The sequence below is a fragment of the Lygodium microphyllum genome, chromosome 15 (assembly GCF_053477565.2).
Source record: "Lygodium microphyllum isolate KBCC chromosome 15, Lygodium_microphyllum_v1.1.10, whole genome shotgun sequence".
Taxonomy (NCBI): domain Eukaryota; kingdom Viridiplantae; phylum Streptophyta; class Polypodiopsida; order Schizaeales; family Lygodiaceae; genus Lygodium; species Lygodium microphyllum.
In genome coordinates this window covers 84,068,557-84,084,211 of record NC_141149.1, presented here as the reverse complement: position 1 = coordinate 84,084,211, position 15,655 = coordinate 84,068,557, and the positions used below count along the sequence as shown (strand labels likewise).

The window sequence follows — 15,655 nt, the reverse complement described above, 5'->3', positions numbered from 1 at the left end:
AAAAGTGTGCTAAACTCCATAATTATGTGTAATATGAACACATTTAGGGGAAAGATGTGGTAATTTAGTCTCTTGGTATCCCTTTTGTCCTATATGTCATAAAAGCAAATGGTCCACATGTGCAAACCTAGGTAACCTTCTCTAAACATCAATAGAAGAGGAAGTTAAATCATTTATGGAATGATGAAAAAAAGACTTGTCTTTAAATGAAGATTACAAGATGGGTTTGGTATGTTTCATTGTCATTGCAAAGTAAACACATAAAGTATGAGGCATAATGTTCCATAAGAACAATAATAAAGATTATGATCTTATGCACACTCAACCACATGTATGCATTTGAGAGAGAGAGAGAGAGAGAGAGAGAGAGAGAGAGAGAGAGAGAGAGAGAGAGAGAGAGAGAGATTTGGCCAAGGGTAGCTTTTTAGGTGTCTAATCATGTAACATATTTTTGGAAGTGACAACGATTGGCGTCTTTGAGAATAGGGTAACACCCACACCTAAGGAATAAATAGTCATTATTTCCACCATGTGACATATTTTTGGAAGTGACTACGATTGGCGTCTTTGAGAACAGGGTAACACCCACACCTAAGGAATAAATAGTAGTTATTTCCACCATGAACGTAAGAGGTGTCACGTGAAAAATTGATAAGCTACTTCTTATGTCACAAAGAAGTTCGCTTTATTTTCCATGTGGGTGTATTAGTTAGAAGTGTGCACCTTAGTGCTTACCTACTAAAGGATTCGATGTTGTTAGATTGACACTTTTAAAAGAACTTTAGTAAGCAATATCTTGCAATGCTTGCTTAGCTACTTGGTTTCACTCTAGTGAGAGTTGTTGAGGTAACGAACCTCACATTGATGTGAGGTTGTTACCTACATCTTTTTTTGGGTAAGTTGATGGTTGAAGTGGTTCTTTTCTTTTCCTTTATGTTATGAGGTCTTTAAGGGTTGCCCTTTAGAAGGGGGAAAGCTGAATGGTTTATGTTTTCTAAGGTTTGCCCTTTAGAAGGGGGAAAGCTAAATGGTATGTGCTTATGTTTTCTAAGGTTTGCCCTTTAGAAGGGGGAAAGCTAAATGGTATGTGTTTTCTTTGAGGTGAATGTGTGGGTGGATGGGTGATTGTCACCCAATTTGTGTTTTGATGCATGCCCTTGCTGTGGAAACAACACATACATCCACTAGGGGAAAGGGTTGGCAAGTCTTTTTTTTCCCAAGAAGAATACTACTTTGGTTGGTACATGCCCACAAAATATTTGATATTTTCTTTTCTATATGTTTGTAGGCTCTATGGGTGGCAAAATCGTTATGAGAGGGTTAGGAAATGTGTGTCCCCTTCATCAATTCTCTCATTAGCTTGCCTACCCCCCATCATTCATATTCTTTCTCCATCTCTCTACTTGTCTGGCTGTGCATCTGCAAACCTCATCATCCTCCTCCTCCTCCACCTATCATCATCCTCTTCCAATGATCCCAGGCCCAAGAAAATTTTGCATGTGGCCACCACTCTCTCAGCCTTCACGCCAAAGGGCAAGCCAGCCTTTGAGAGCTAACAACTGCGAGCTCTATCTTGAGCAGTAAGATCATCATCATCATCATCATAATTATAATCATCATCACCATAACCATCAGCACAGAAGATGGGGGAAGCTCACAGAGACGGAGTAAAAGCAAAATCATGAGAGGGAGGCAGGCAGGGGCATCATATAGGGGGAGGGCAGCAGGCACAGAATGGGTGGATCTGCATCGTCCCCTGCCTCCTCCTCCTCTTCTCCGTCTTCTTCTTCTTCTTCTTCAATTTCATCTTCATGTGGAGCTTCCTGTCGATTCATGGCTATGAAGGTGATGCCACCCACCCCTGCTCTTCCTCCCCCTCCCCCTCCCTCTCCTTCTCCACCATCTGCAGAAAACCACGACTACTGGAAGAGAGACAGCACCTCTGTGTCCGCGGTCTCCTTCGGCTTCGTCGCCACTGCGGTGCTCATCTCGCTCTTCCTTATCGTCGCCATCTTCGAGCGCTTCCTGCGGCGCCCGCCTGCGGGCGCTGAAGGGGATGCTGCCCACGTCGCCAACGGCGGCAACAATAGCAACGGCAGCAGCAACAACACCAACAGCAGCAACAGCAACAACCCGGATCGCAGCCATTCAGTGGGTTTCCGCCTCTTCCCTTCCCTGAAGGGTCACTCCGAGTCTAGATTTGTAAGCGCCTTGCTCTGTTTCACTGCTTCTTTCTCTGTCAGTTCCCCTGCTAGGGTCCGAATTAGTAGGGTTCTGTAAATGCGTTAGTGAAGTGACCCAAGGCATCTTACTACCTCCTAGTCTAAGGTTTGGCCATGCCATACGCCTCGTCCAGTTGGTTCACAGCTACAAACAAAGAGGTGGGTTAAGAAGTGATCCTAACACTCTGTATCTGCACATAATTCGTATGGCACACTCTGTATCTGCACATAATTCGTATGGCACTAGACCCTCACGTGCCACAGTTCAAGTCCTTCAGCTGTTAAAGGCATCACCTGTTGAGCAAGCGCGCAGGCTATCATGGCAAGTCCAGGCTATCCTTTATAGAATATAGAGATAAACTGGATTGTAGGCAGAGATGGATGAAAGGCTTATCCATCCTTGTAGAGGCAGGGCACACCCAAATAGAAATATCATACAAGCAATCAAGCTCGTCATCCGCTTCGCTCGCTGATTATCGTTGGTGTCCACCAGAGGTGCCTACGTTGTTTCATGGCTAATATTTGGAGGGGAGGCACCTCCCCGGTCTGTGTCTGCATTTACATATTGCAGTCCATAACATGCCAGAGTCACCGCTATTGTCCTGAAGCTATTGTTGACGGTTCTTGATAATGGGTTTCTTACTTTCTGATAGATGTGCTGAGCACAAAATTAATGTACTTTACATGCAGGAGAAGCAGCACACGGTGGAAATCTCGGTGCTCATGCCTGGACAAAGGGTGCCTACCTTCATTGCCAATCCAGTTCCAATACCATGCAGTCGTGAATATGGAGATGGCAGTATAGGGACTTGTGGCTTTAATTGCGCACGATCCATTTGTAGTCATCTGTCAGGGAAGCCGAGTGAGGTTGCTGGCACTGCAACGATCTGATCATGTCAAGAGAACATCACATCATTTTTGCGATATGTCCCATTGACACATGAAACATTGTTCTTTTCGATGTACCTGCTTTGGACAGAGACAAGGAGCCAGTCTGATGAAGATGGTCCACTCTTGCTTGTTTTTGGGAAGTGGTTCTCATCGCAAGATGTCAAGGATGTCGATTGGAATGTACAGGTGTGTTTAGATTTTCGGAAATCAGTTTTCAGCTGGCAAGAGTGGAGAGGAAGCTCTTGATACAGACAACTCAGGAGCAGCCATGATATTAAAGGAATTATTGCGAGTGGTCAGGAGACATCAGGTGATTTCTCAGCTAGACATGCTGTGTGAGAGAGAACCGAGTGAATGCGCTCTCACAGATCCACTGCATGGTTGTATTTGTGTTACAACTGATTTTCACACATTGCAGCGCCTCAAATGTAGCCCTTGAGGTCCTGTGTTTTGGGTGGCTCAAAATCTGTATAGAATTGACACACGTTTGAAGAGTTTTTCTGATCTATATGGCCAAGCCTAGCAATAGTCGGTTCTCCTGCAGCCTCCCAAATGGCAGCCTAGGTGGTGAATCTTGTGTCTGCTTGCAAGCAAGTCCCTGCGTTGTAACGAGGGTCTTGCGCCTTTGTTGGGTCGGGTGCTATCCCCATTCGTAGCCCTTCCAACTTGTGACGAAATGTTACGCGTCTTGAAATGATTCTTTGTGTCTTGGCATCGTTGGCCATGTTCATGATCTTGTTCTACCTAGGCTAGGACTTTCACTACGTGGAGTGTGTGAGGGACTTTTGGAGAGGAGTGCTAGGACTTTCTGGAGTGTGGTGGTGGTGGTGGTGGTGGTGGTGGGGTGGGGGGGGGGGGGGGGGTGGTTTGTGGAGAGCATTTTTAAATTGAACAATTCCTTGTCCTTGTTCCCTACTTGGATCACATTGTACACATTCTAGCATAGTTATTTTGTTGGTTGAGAGAATTCTTGAAAGTTGGACTTATCCAAGTCTCACTTGAGGTATTTTCTAGTACTATGATTATTGTGATAAACAATCCATGTTTGAATAGTAGTTCAAGAATGTAAACACATTTCCACTATGATCCTCTTTTCTCTTAAACCCATGCTTGGCATATGTTGGTGAAGAGAACAATGGAGTGCAAGAAACACCTAAAAGCTAGCAATAGACCATGTAGCTTCTTTTGCAATTCATGTTTGAATTGGGGTTGGACTTACTATAAGGTACATGCAACGTTAGCATTAGATTGCAATGCATTGTGCACTAATGTTTAGCACAATAGCTAGACATGAAGCTTGCAAATTCGTGCACTTTTTAAGTAATGAAGGATGATTTGAAGATGCCCAGATGAGGGCTCTCATGCCTCATTCAACAATGTTATTTGTTGCCATGTGGCATCTTACTAGTGTTTTCTAAATTTGCATTTTGTACTAAAAGGTGATGACAAGTAAACCTCACAAGAGCATGATATAATCTTCGCAAGTTTGCAAAAAAGAAGTTAAATGTATATTGAAGCTCTTGCCTCTTCTCCAATCTAAATTCAACATTCTAATGGGGGAGTTTAGCTACCCATTTGTGCTAGTAATGTGTAGTCACGTAATTTTTAAGTAGTGGCTAACCTCTTGCACTAGTCATCTTGCCCACCATAGAGTCATGCCTATTGTATGTGGCCAAGTTGTAAATTGCATAATATATTTGCTCATGTAGTACTGGTATTATTCTGGTCTCTAGCTTGTATAATTATGAACATCCTTGGCACTCATAATCATTTAGTTCCTCATGTTGCTTCATGCTATCTATTAGAGAGGCATCCTAGATTGCATGGATTGAAATTTCTTTTGCAATATACCTTGATTATCTATTGAAAGGATAATGTTTGTCATGTGTTGCTTATTTGCCTCCTTTCGTATTTCGCTTTTCTTTCATACCTACTCTTGCACTTGGTTCTATCATTTCCTTGACTTCATTCTAAATCTTCTTATTAGTTATATCAACCTCTATTGTTAGCTTTTCCTCTAGTTTCCTCTAGTGTGTAAGCACTTTGGCAAGTGAGTCTTTCAAATCCATGTTCTTTACTTCCAAGTTGCAAGCTTGTTAATTTAATTATTCCTCCCATGGGCTTGGCTCTTAATTTGGTTTGGGTAGTGATGCCAACACTGATGTGATAGTCTTTGGGTACATATGTTGTTAGGAAAAGAGCTCAAGTCTAACACTATAGGGGGAGGCGATGAAGGAGCATGCTAGCACGCTATATGTAGTGATATCATAACAAATTATAGCGAATGGAGTGAGTGTAAGACCCTAGTTCTTAAAATGTCATCTATCGATGTACTATAATAGATAAACAGGCCAATGATGTTTTTAGTACAAAATATCTTTTGACAAATATTTCTAATTATTGATTTTTCCTGAAATATTGAGTAGGAAAATTACAATGGTATTTGCTCATGTTCTTGTTGTATAATAAGCCAGCATGTTTTTCAAGGTTTTCATTTCATCAATGTAGAAAAGCTACTTTCTCTTTGATAGAATGCTATGATAATAAATATGCATTCTCACAAGCGACTCTCCCATCAAATGTGTGTGAATAATTAATAGTGACCCATTCTTTGTTGCGGTAATCATGAATATAGCATCTCTTCATGTGAAAGCAATCAAACACTTTATGGAGAAGTCATAATATCACACATTGCCCACACAAAGGTCATAATACCAACTATCACCATGTACTATCTCTATAATATGAAGATAATAGCCATACATCACCTCTTGATTTCTTCGGAATGCACTGACATTGTACTCTTCAAACTTCAAAGAGTCTTGCAGTTGAGCTAGATACAATTGGAAAAAGTCTTAGACCTACCTTTTCCAATGCACAAAAGTTATTTGAGCTAACCATTTCATATATTGAAGCATGCAATCACAAAATAACTTATAAAACCATTATGAAGAACTATACAAAGTATTGTATAATCTCAAAGTAAGCTTCAAGGCTCATTAAAAAAACATCAAGATAAGATGCCTATGGGAGAAACCAAGGTTCCTTAGGAGAACCACACTCTCAACACTACAAAACAAATGCTATAAAATAGCTTATAAAAGTCTATAATTGTCTCAAACATGGACTAGCCATTCTTTCTACTTTGAGAAGCCTACACACATATGATAGTAACACTTTCCATCATCAAACTCTGAAATGGTTTTGAAGGTGAAAGATGCATGAAGGGGTGAAAGCAAGCTGCCTGTACCCATTTTGTAGTGTTTGTGGCAAAAAAATCAAGGATGCTAAACACACTTGTAGTACTTAAAATGGCAAGAAAAAGAATTTTATAACTCGGGTCAAAATAACAAAGGTCTCGAGTTTGTACATGCATGGTAGTTTGTGTCACCTCTCTCCCCACCATGTTACTCCAGTGTTACTACTGCACACGGGGGATTGACTCATAGTAAAGAAGACATGTCACCTACGTGCAAGGACTTCTAAAAAAACCCCTATTTATGAATCTTATAAGACTAATATATCCCCCTATTTAAGCTTATAAGATATATGCATGTATGACTTTTTATGTATCCCCTTTCTTAAATGTAAGTCTTCATAGAACATATACTAACTTTCTTTTTAAAATTTGGAATTAACCTAAGCAATTAAAAGTATCAAAATGGTCATATCACAAAGTCTAAAGTGAGGCATTCTCTTTTTGCAAGTCTAAAGTGCTCATGCTCAAGCTGGCAAATGAAGGAAAAGAACCTAGAGCTAGGAAGGACGATGACCCAAAGTTGCGGCGGGAGGAGAAACATCAGTCGATGCTTATTCACAGTTTGCTAATGTTTTTTTGGTTAGAAACCTTAGGTTCAATAACCCTACTATGTGAGGGTTTAGGGTTTTAACCTTACTTGTCAAGGTCTCTTGTATGCCATGGAGAAACCAATCTATGGAGAAAGGAGGGAGAGAGGTGATAGAATGCATCCCCCCTTCCTTTTTCCCTCTATCCCCTCCTTAAATTTAAGTTCAATATAGGAAATTAAGAGGGATCTACCTCTAATGTATACGCTTAAGTGTCCCCTTCCAAAAACCCCCCTCCCTTACACTCACGTGATACCATACAACATCTATAGCGAACCCCCCGGGCTATTGCATAATGCACATCCATACTCTTCTTGTCCTCTACATACCAATCTTCATCCCTCACTCTTTTGGCTAGTTCTGCCCTACAGCTCCCACTTTTGCTCTCCTCTTTTTTGCTCTATGCTTGCCTCTCCCTTTTGCTTGACCCTCTCTCTCTACTTCTCTACCTCCCCTCAACTCCCTCCCTCTCTACCTCTCCCACTAAGCCACTTGTTCTTTATCTCATTTACATATATTTGGAGATGTTAAACAAATGGTCAAGTGACCCATGTGTGTTTTGGGGATCATTCGATGGATATTTAAAGTCCTTTGATATAAGTAAAAATGGTATTGAACTATTTATAGTGTGTTACTTTCTCAACATTTCTAGCACTTTTGATGGAGAAGGATGATCAGAGATACTAATAAGGATTTTATGGCATTCAAAACTACAAAGAATCCTAAAGAAGAGTCTCCCCTAACTAGACAATTTTAGAGGTAATTGTAGAGAACATGAAGGCATCACTAGACATGGTCAAAGGTGTGGAAAATCTAGATAAGCTAGATAGTAATAGCTCACATGGTTGTTAACAATGCAACAAAAAGAAAATACAGTGATAGGAAAGTTTCTAAATCCCTTGGTGTCCAACTAGAAACCTTGAAGAGATGTCATGGTGATGCGCAAGCTAAGAAGTTCAAATGGGTAGGATAAGGTTGCAAACATAGGACTAATTGTCTAAGTAAATAGATTGTTCACACAAGCAACACAAGGGTATCTCCAAACAAGAAGGATGTTTGCAAGTTGCGAATAAGTCAAAAAAACTACAAAATTCATCCCTGCCATTACCTGGAGCTTACTGAGGTGTGTCTACATCAAATGTTACTATCTTCAACATAGCATAACTTAGCTTTGCTTTATTTTTATTGGATGAACTATTCCTAGACTTAGTTTTTCACGAAATAAATGGTTTTTTAAAGGATTCTTTGGATGCATATGATGTGGATAGTTTCAAGAGATAAATTATCAGCAATAGTCCTATTAGTACTCTATTGTAAATGACTGAAATTCCTACTGATAGTATCAAAATTTATCCTTGGTAAATCTTGATTTTGTTCGTTGTGTTTTGGTGACGTAGAAAGAATTCTTCATGACCTTCAAAGAGCATACAATAATTGATTTAATGCGGCTTGGGGTGACATCCATGAGGACATATACAAAAACATTGCATTGAGATGTGTGTGATTTCTCATGCATGGTTCACAAGTTGAATGTAGGGGAAACATGCACTACCCATCTAGCCACATTTTGTTCGGTGGCAAAATTGTGGAGGTCAGTAGTATGCCCAAAGGAACTGTCAGTCGAGAGGCACAAACTTGTTTGCTTGCTATGAATATGTAAGAACTATCCAAAACCTTTATTTTGTCTTCATGAGCTCGATGTAGCAAATGAAGAACTAGTAAAGGGGAAGACTTTTGAGTATGTGATAGAAAACAAAGAAGGATGTGAAATGAGGTGACATATTAAACAAGTCTATAAGGAGATACCTATGAAAGAGATTATCTCAGTGTTTTTACAATAGTTGAATGTGTTCATCCCTATAACTTTCAAAGTTATTGGCACGGTACTCAATTCAAAGAATTCTTGAAGAATCTGCTAGATGATGTGGTGATGTTTGTTGTTGACTATACAAAGAATTATACTTTGCGGTGCATAATGAAATCTAGTCCATGCATTGGTATAGTGACCAGTGTACAATATTAGTGCAAATTTTCTATTGGAAGGAGGGTGCCAATTTAAAGAAACAATCTATCCTTTATATTTTAGATTATAAATAACATTACACATTATTCGTTCAAGATTATTTTATGATTCATTTTCAGTGCCTTGTGTCTCAAGGACAAAATTTTTCAAGACACTAGGTTTGGCTAGATGGAGCAACATCTCAATTTAAGGTAGCACAATCATTTTACTTCATTACAAGGTGAGGTTATGTAGTTGTTACCAACCCTAATGTTAGTGTTGTTTTAATGCTATCATAGCCTTATGCTAGTTTATCCCTACTAGTTATCGCTATTATTTATTCCTCAATGTCAATATTGTGTGGCAAACTTGTTAGTTGTATATAGTATTAGTTGTGTACTTTGTCAGTAGTACACTGTACTATTCTTTTATGTTGAAAAGTAGTACATGATACTATTCTTTTATGTCAAAACTATTTTAGTACTCTAGTTAGATCTATGTTAGAACTATAAGTTAGTGTTCAAGATTAGCATACTCTTGTCAATGTTTGTTAATACTATTTGTCTTGGTGTTCTTCCTTGTTATACTATTTACTAGTAGCCTTCTACATTGGTGATTTTCCTCTGGTAGTACCCTATGTCACTAATCTATGTTATTATTAGAATCAATTAGTAATGGTGTTCATTGTTAATTGGTATAATATGGTAGTATTATTGGTCTTTCATGTTAGTATTTTGCATTAGTACTATATGTTATCCTCTATTAATGTCACTTAGTATTCTATGTTAGTAATCTATGTTAGTGTTAAGACTAATTAGTAATGGTACTCACTATTAGCACTATTTCGTAGCATTATAGGTATTAGTACTATCTTGTTTCATACTATTCTTTCCCAATACTCTATGATGGTAGCATGTATTGGTACTCTCTATAATGGTGGTCTATGTTAGTGTATATTAGTGCTTTGTGTACTATGTTAGTATTATGTGCATGTAATACATTTTTATATGTAGGTAATGATAGGTACCTATTACTAACCAATAGCTGAATGCTATGAAACTACTTTGGTACCGGGAATGGTAAGGGAGAGCATGATAGTGTGGGTGGTGTGAAAAAGTATGCTCTAACAGGTGAGCAATTGGGGTAGTGAAAAGTTACAAAATGCCCATGATGTTGTTGAGTGGTTGACTTGGAAGATGAATGATGATGGAAAACAAAGGCTTTTTGTGGAGGTGAAGATCAGTGTGTTAATAGGAGCACTGCATACGCTTGCCAAACAGTCAAAGGTACATGCAACACACATTGTAGGTTAGGATTTAGTTACAAATACCCTACCCAAGCTTGTCATGATTTTGTACCTTTTGTGTTGATGAATCTAGGGACAAGTGCATCAATATGAGCCATGTGAAGCCATGGAAGTTAGGTATACTAGAGCGTGATAGAGAGTTGAATGAAGTAGCACATGTAGAGCAAGAAGTTGTCCACTCAGAGAGTAGCACGATCAATTGGCTAATATTTTGGATGTTAGAGACTGTTTGGAAGTTCTAAAGTCTCCTATGAATGTAGACAATGAGGATTACTATATTGTTCTATGCAAAGAAGCCAAGATAGTCCTTGCTAATCAAGATTCTTGGGGCAATGTTCTATGAAAGTCTCCAATGAGAATTCTTGGGGAAACGTTTTTAACATTGGAGACATAGTGGTGCAAGATGTTTACTATGCTAAATTTCCACAATGCAAAAATAGTTGTCTTGCTATGGGATGTGCCTACATCGATGTTGCAAGCTTATGCAATACTTGCAATAAAGCTCCCAATGATACAAGCAAAGCACAAAGTAAAAGGATACAAAAGAGTTTATTGTATCCCTCGGGAGATACATGAGTGCATCGTCAGCAATGCTACACTCAATTCCTAGCGTGGAAGTGCCAAATTTGAAGGGTTGCCTAATTTTTGGTTTGAAAGGACTTATTAGAGAACTCCCCATTTCCTTTAAAGAGATTGGAAGGATGTTTAAGCATTTCCTAAGTTAACTACACTAGATTTTAAGGATAATACACTTAAACCCTTCAGTAGAATTCGAGTCATAGAATTTTGTAGTTTTTTCTTTTTTAAAAAAAGTAATGCTACATTGTTGATGGATTAATTAGTAAATTAATTATTCTTGGCTAAGAATGCACACAATGTAATTTTTGGAAAAAGATGAGGCTGATGGTGTGATGCCATGCTGCATCAATATGATGCTATAATTATTTTCCCTTCTTTTTTGAAATTAATATAAAGTGCATTGCAAAATTTGGAAATTGTATAACTTTACTCAACTCTATTCATAAACTATATGTGGCTTTAAAAAACAAGTAAGGAGTTTTAAAAACCCCCAATGATCGCCTTGCATGATGTTGCACTTTCCCATCACTTTGGTTTACGGTCACTTGCAAAGTTGTTGTCCTCTCCATAACCATGACCCTAACAAACTTGCATTGCCAACAGATGCAATCTTGCACCATGCAGATTAGCATCATGCACCACACAGAATCCATGGAGGGCCTAAGCATTGTAGAACTTGGCCGAGGGGTTGGTTCATGACATAGCCACAATACTGGTGAAAGCGATGGTGGCACGCAAAATGTAGGCAAGGAAGGAGGACGATGCACCTCAAGAAGTACAACATACCAACCAGGTCATGGAGGTAGTAGCGGATGAACACTCTAGGATGAGCCTCTTGAAATAACTGCGAGGAGCCTTTAAATCCCATAATAAGAGGCTAGTATCCTTCTCTGACCTGCTGCCTCTACCATTAAGTAGATAAAATAATTATGAATATGTGTTTCATAAAAGACTTGCAGTACTAAATACTAAATAGTAATTGATAGTCAATAGACTATGCAAACTTGAATAATACTAAATAATAAATTTATGGTAGAATAGTTTTAATTTTATTAAATACAAATAAAGCTATCCTAAGGTAGTCTTAACTTTTACTAAAATAGTAAATTAAAAAATAATAGAAGACTTAAATTAGATTTAGGAAGTTAGAGAAATAGTAAAGTTGGATTTTGTTTGGTAGGTTGCTTGTTGGTTCCCAACTATCAAATGGCCTAGACATGCAACTACTGACAACCGACCCTCAAACATGTAATTACTAGAGCACCCCCCTAAGTCACTTTTTGTATACATGATGACTACTCAAACAGGCTTGTACTCCCCCTCAAATATATTCTTGTACAACTTGTTTGGAGTCCCACTATTCATTGCCTTAAAGCATGCTTGCAAATATTTTCTTCGTGTTAATCTAATACATTTTAGCCTTGTGAGAATATATTGAAAGTGAGGTCATGTGTAGACTTACTAGACCTTTTGGGTGTCAAATAAGTCAAGTTTGTGTGGTGCAACATGCCTCTTTTCCTTCTTGCTTACTACATTTATAGTCACCTTTACTTTAAGGTGCAAATAGAGACTATGTGTGGGGCAGCACTCTGATACTTAGTTTTTAGTACTAAATAAGTGTTTGGGAAAGTTTTAGTTCTTAATACTTAATAAGTTTTTAGTACTAAATAAGCATTGATAAACCTCCATGAATTGTAAGTTAATAGGAACTCTATATGTTTGTCAATTTTTTTTTTCAAACACTGGGTCTATCTACTAGAATATAGTGGCTATATAAATAGTACTAAATAGTACTATTTCAAACTAAAATAGTACTAGTGAAAACTCAAATTGTACATGGAGGCAAAAAACAATTTAAAATCAATGACTACCGTAAATGGAGGCACAAATTGTTCAGAACCCAAGAATCAGATTAATGGAGCTGTTGCTCTCTACTGCAATCTAGATCAGGAGTTGCATGGATTAAACCACTCCACATACTTCATACTATTAATACAATATTATTTTGCATTGAAAGTTAAAAAATCCCATGACTATTAGTCCATAGATGAAAGGAAAAAGATAATGTAAAATGAACACTTTGATTACCCAAGATATACAAACATGTCTAAATTTTACTCAAAAGAACTTTGTATAAAATGTTTGTATCCTTATGCACATGTTATTGTTACATAGATGGTATTGTTTGCAGCTAATTTGCTGTGGTCACCAAATCAGCCATGTATAGAAGGGAGACACTAATCTGATAGACTAACAACTTTGATGAGATCTATAACACATTGGATGTTCTCAACACCGACAAAGTCATTTTGAATTACATCGAATAGTTCTTGGATGGGGTCTTTTTTATTTCTCAAAGCAATCCTCTCAATAATAAAACCTTCATAAGGACATCTACACATGAACTGTGGGACAATGCCTCTAAATCTATATAGCCTCTTAGCTATGGTGCTACCCCAATTGTCAAGAAATATTAGGCTAGGCTCATGTTGAATACTAAAGTGAAATCTTGGCCGCAATGATCACCTCCAAGACTCCAATACATGCCATTGAGTCACTCCTTAAAGCCTCAATAGGCTTTGTCAAGAGTAATCTCAAAGAACACTAATACATACCACTTTGAAGTAGGCTATGGTTTCCAATGAGCCTCTGTAGGGTTCTTCTTAGGCTGAAGGTTGGATTAAGCTCCATTGCTCCCATGTAATGCGAGGCTTGGCTTTGATACCATGTTAAAGGATAGGGGTGAGAATAGAGGCAAAGAGTTGGAGCAGAGAACATAGCAGTATGCTCTCATCCACCTTCTTCTTCATTATTCTTCATAGTCTTTTACACACCAAATATAACACATAATAGTGTTGTAATCTAGGTCTACAACTGGCTAAGGTTCTAACTATGGTTTGAGTCACTACCTCAACTTATTAACCACACACACACACACACACACACACACACACACAGAGTACAACTAAGGTATAGCTAGATAAGCTGGGTGAGTTGAATGAGCTTGATCCTCAACACTTCATGATCTTAATTTTGGATGAGATTTGACGTATGTGAAGAGATTGAAAAATTCTCTAAGAGAGCCTGTAAGGGCCTATTCAGCTCTATCTTTCAATCAGAGATTATTTTGGGCTTTGTTTTTTACTTGCAAGTGTTGCATAGACTATTTTGTCTTTTTTTGCAATTCTATAAAATTTATTTAAAAATAGAAAAATAGGTCAAGGATTATAGTATCCACTTTAGAGATGCTATATACAAGTTATTGGGTATTGGTAACTAGTTGATAGATTTGCTAGAAATAAGAAGTTTCAAATTGTATATAGTTTAACAGGGTTTGCAGATTACACATTTCATAGTTTTGGAGGTTGCTATTGTATACAACAAATACTATTGGAGGAGATACTATTGAGAATTAGGCAATCACACCCAGTGTAGTCCCTTCGTATGGAGCAATTGGGCTAAGGATATGCAAGCTTTCTCAATCCCATAAGCATAGTGTGGAAAGTGCTACCTATCATGAAGCCTATAAAGCATTGTACTTGCCTTTCATTTTAAATGCAATATCATAGTACTTTTGTCCTTTCACTCAAGTTTTTGTGTCATTGTCTACATACAGAAGATTGTCTTTATGAGTCCAAGTCTCAATCTTGGAGCCTAATTCACTTGTGTAATAAACAGTTTTCATGTCCATGTCTTCATGAGTCTTGTTTACATCTATCATCCACCATAGCCATGCTCTAGATCCATGCATTTCAACATGGTATTAGAGCCACTGTGAGCATGCCACTGATCCTCCCTCGATCCCCCATGTCATTTCCACTTTTGTCTAGCTCAACCTAAGCTCATGACTTCATGATCAACTCCATTTTCACTTCAAGCTTCACTCAAGCTTCTTGTCTACCATAGTCACACAACACCTACCCTACTTTGAGCTCCTAGATCTCTTCAATCAAGCTATCCCTTGACTGACTTTCTTATGGGGATTTGTCCCTTTGCTCCAAGCACAACTCCCTATTAAATCAATCACTGGCATTGGCCCTTCACATTATCAAAATTCGTGGTCATTGCTTGTTTGTAACCCATCATCTGGCCATATAGTGGTTCTCCCTATGTGCAGCGCGTGACATCTACTCTGACCATAGGGCTTTGAAAGCCCACTACTCAAGCTTCCTTCCCATCAAGACTTGCAAAAAATGATCACATCCACAAGTTGCAACGAACAGAAAAAACAGTCACTTGCCATGAAACCCTAAAGAGAAGCCATAACCTTCAAACATAAATCTTACTTTTCTCTCCATTTCTTCACTCCTCTTGGCTCAAGGGACCTCTTACCACTCTAATCTTACTGAGTACTAAAATTCCTAGCATCAAATCAAGGTGAGGAATATCTAAACTTAGAAGATCTTGAAGTATTTGGATGACTCAAGGAAGAAGATAGAAACACAATATCTTTTATCACTCATCTAGTACTCTTAGCACTTGTGTCTTTTGACACAATCAACCCTTTTGCTGCTCAAATATGAGATTTTGGTACTGATTTGCTACTGATCCAGTCACTCTAGCATGGGCAAAGACTCTCCGACATTTCGCTTCAAAGAAGTTTGGTTTCAAACCTGGCAGACTTGCATAAATCTTATCCTGATGAAGAAGGCATATGGGCCGTCACTAATGGACAATAGAAGAAGACCTAGGATGTTGCCCTTGTAGCAATCTAAAAAAAAAATGATGACAAGGCTCAATCCATCATAAAGCTTGATTTGGATGACAGCTACATTCAACATGTGGATGCCTGTGACACATCCCATGACA

General features: G+C 38.4%; 1 protein-coding gene across 2 annotated transcripts; it reads left to right on the top strand.

The window, feature by feature from the left end:
• The first annotated feature begins 1,005 nt into the window (after positions 1–1,005).
• Positions 1,006–3,927, top strand: LOC148024724 (uncharacterized). 2 transcript variants are annotated; one of them, XM_087694385.1, is made up of 2 exons: positions 1,006–2,151; positions 2,913–3,927. In XM_087694385.1, exons 1-2 carry the CDS (start codon positions 1,735–1,737, stop codon positions 3,111–3,113), a joined length of 618 nt encoding a protein of 205 aa, XP_087550511.1. In that variant the 5' UTR covers positions 1,006–1,734; the 3' UTR covers positions 3,114–3,927. The 2 variants fall into 2 exon arrangements, with proteins under 2 accessions (XP_087550511.1, XP_087550510.1); XM_087694384.1 differs by having other exon boundaries at positions 1,026–2,202.
• The last annotated feature ends 11,728 nt before the right edge of the window (positions 3,928–15,655 follow it).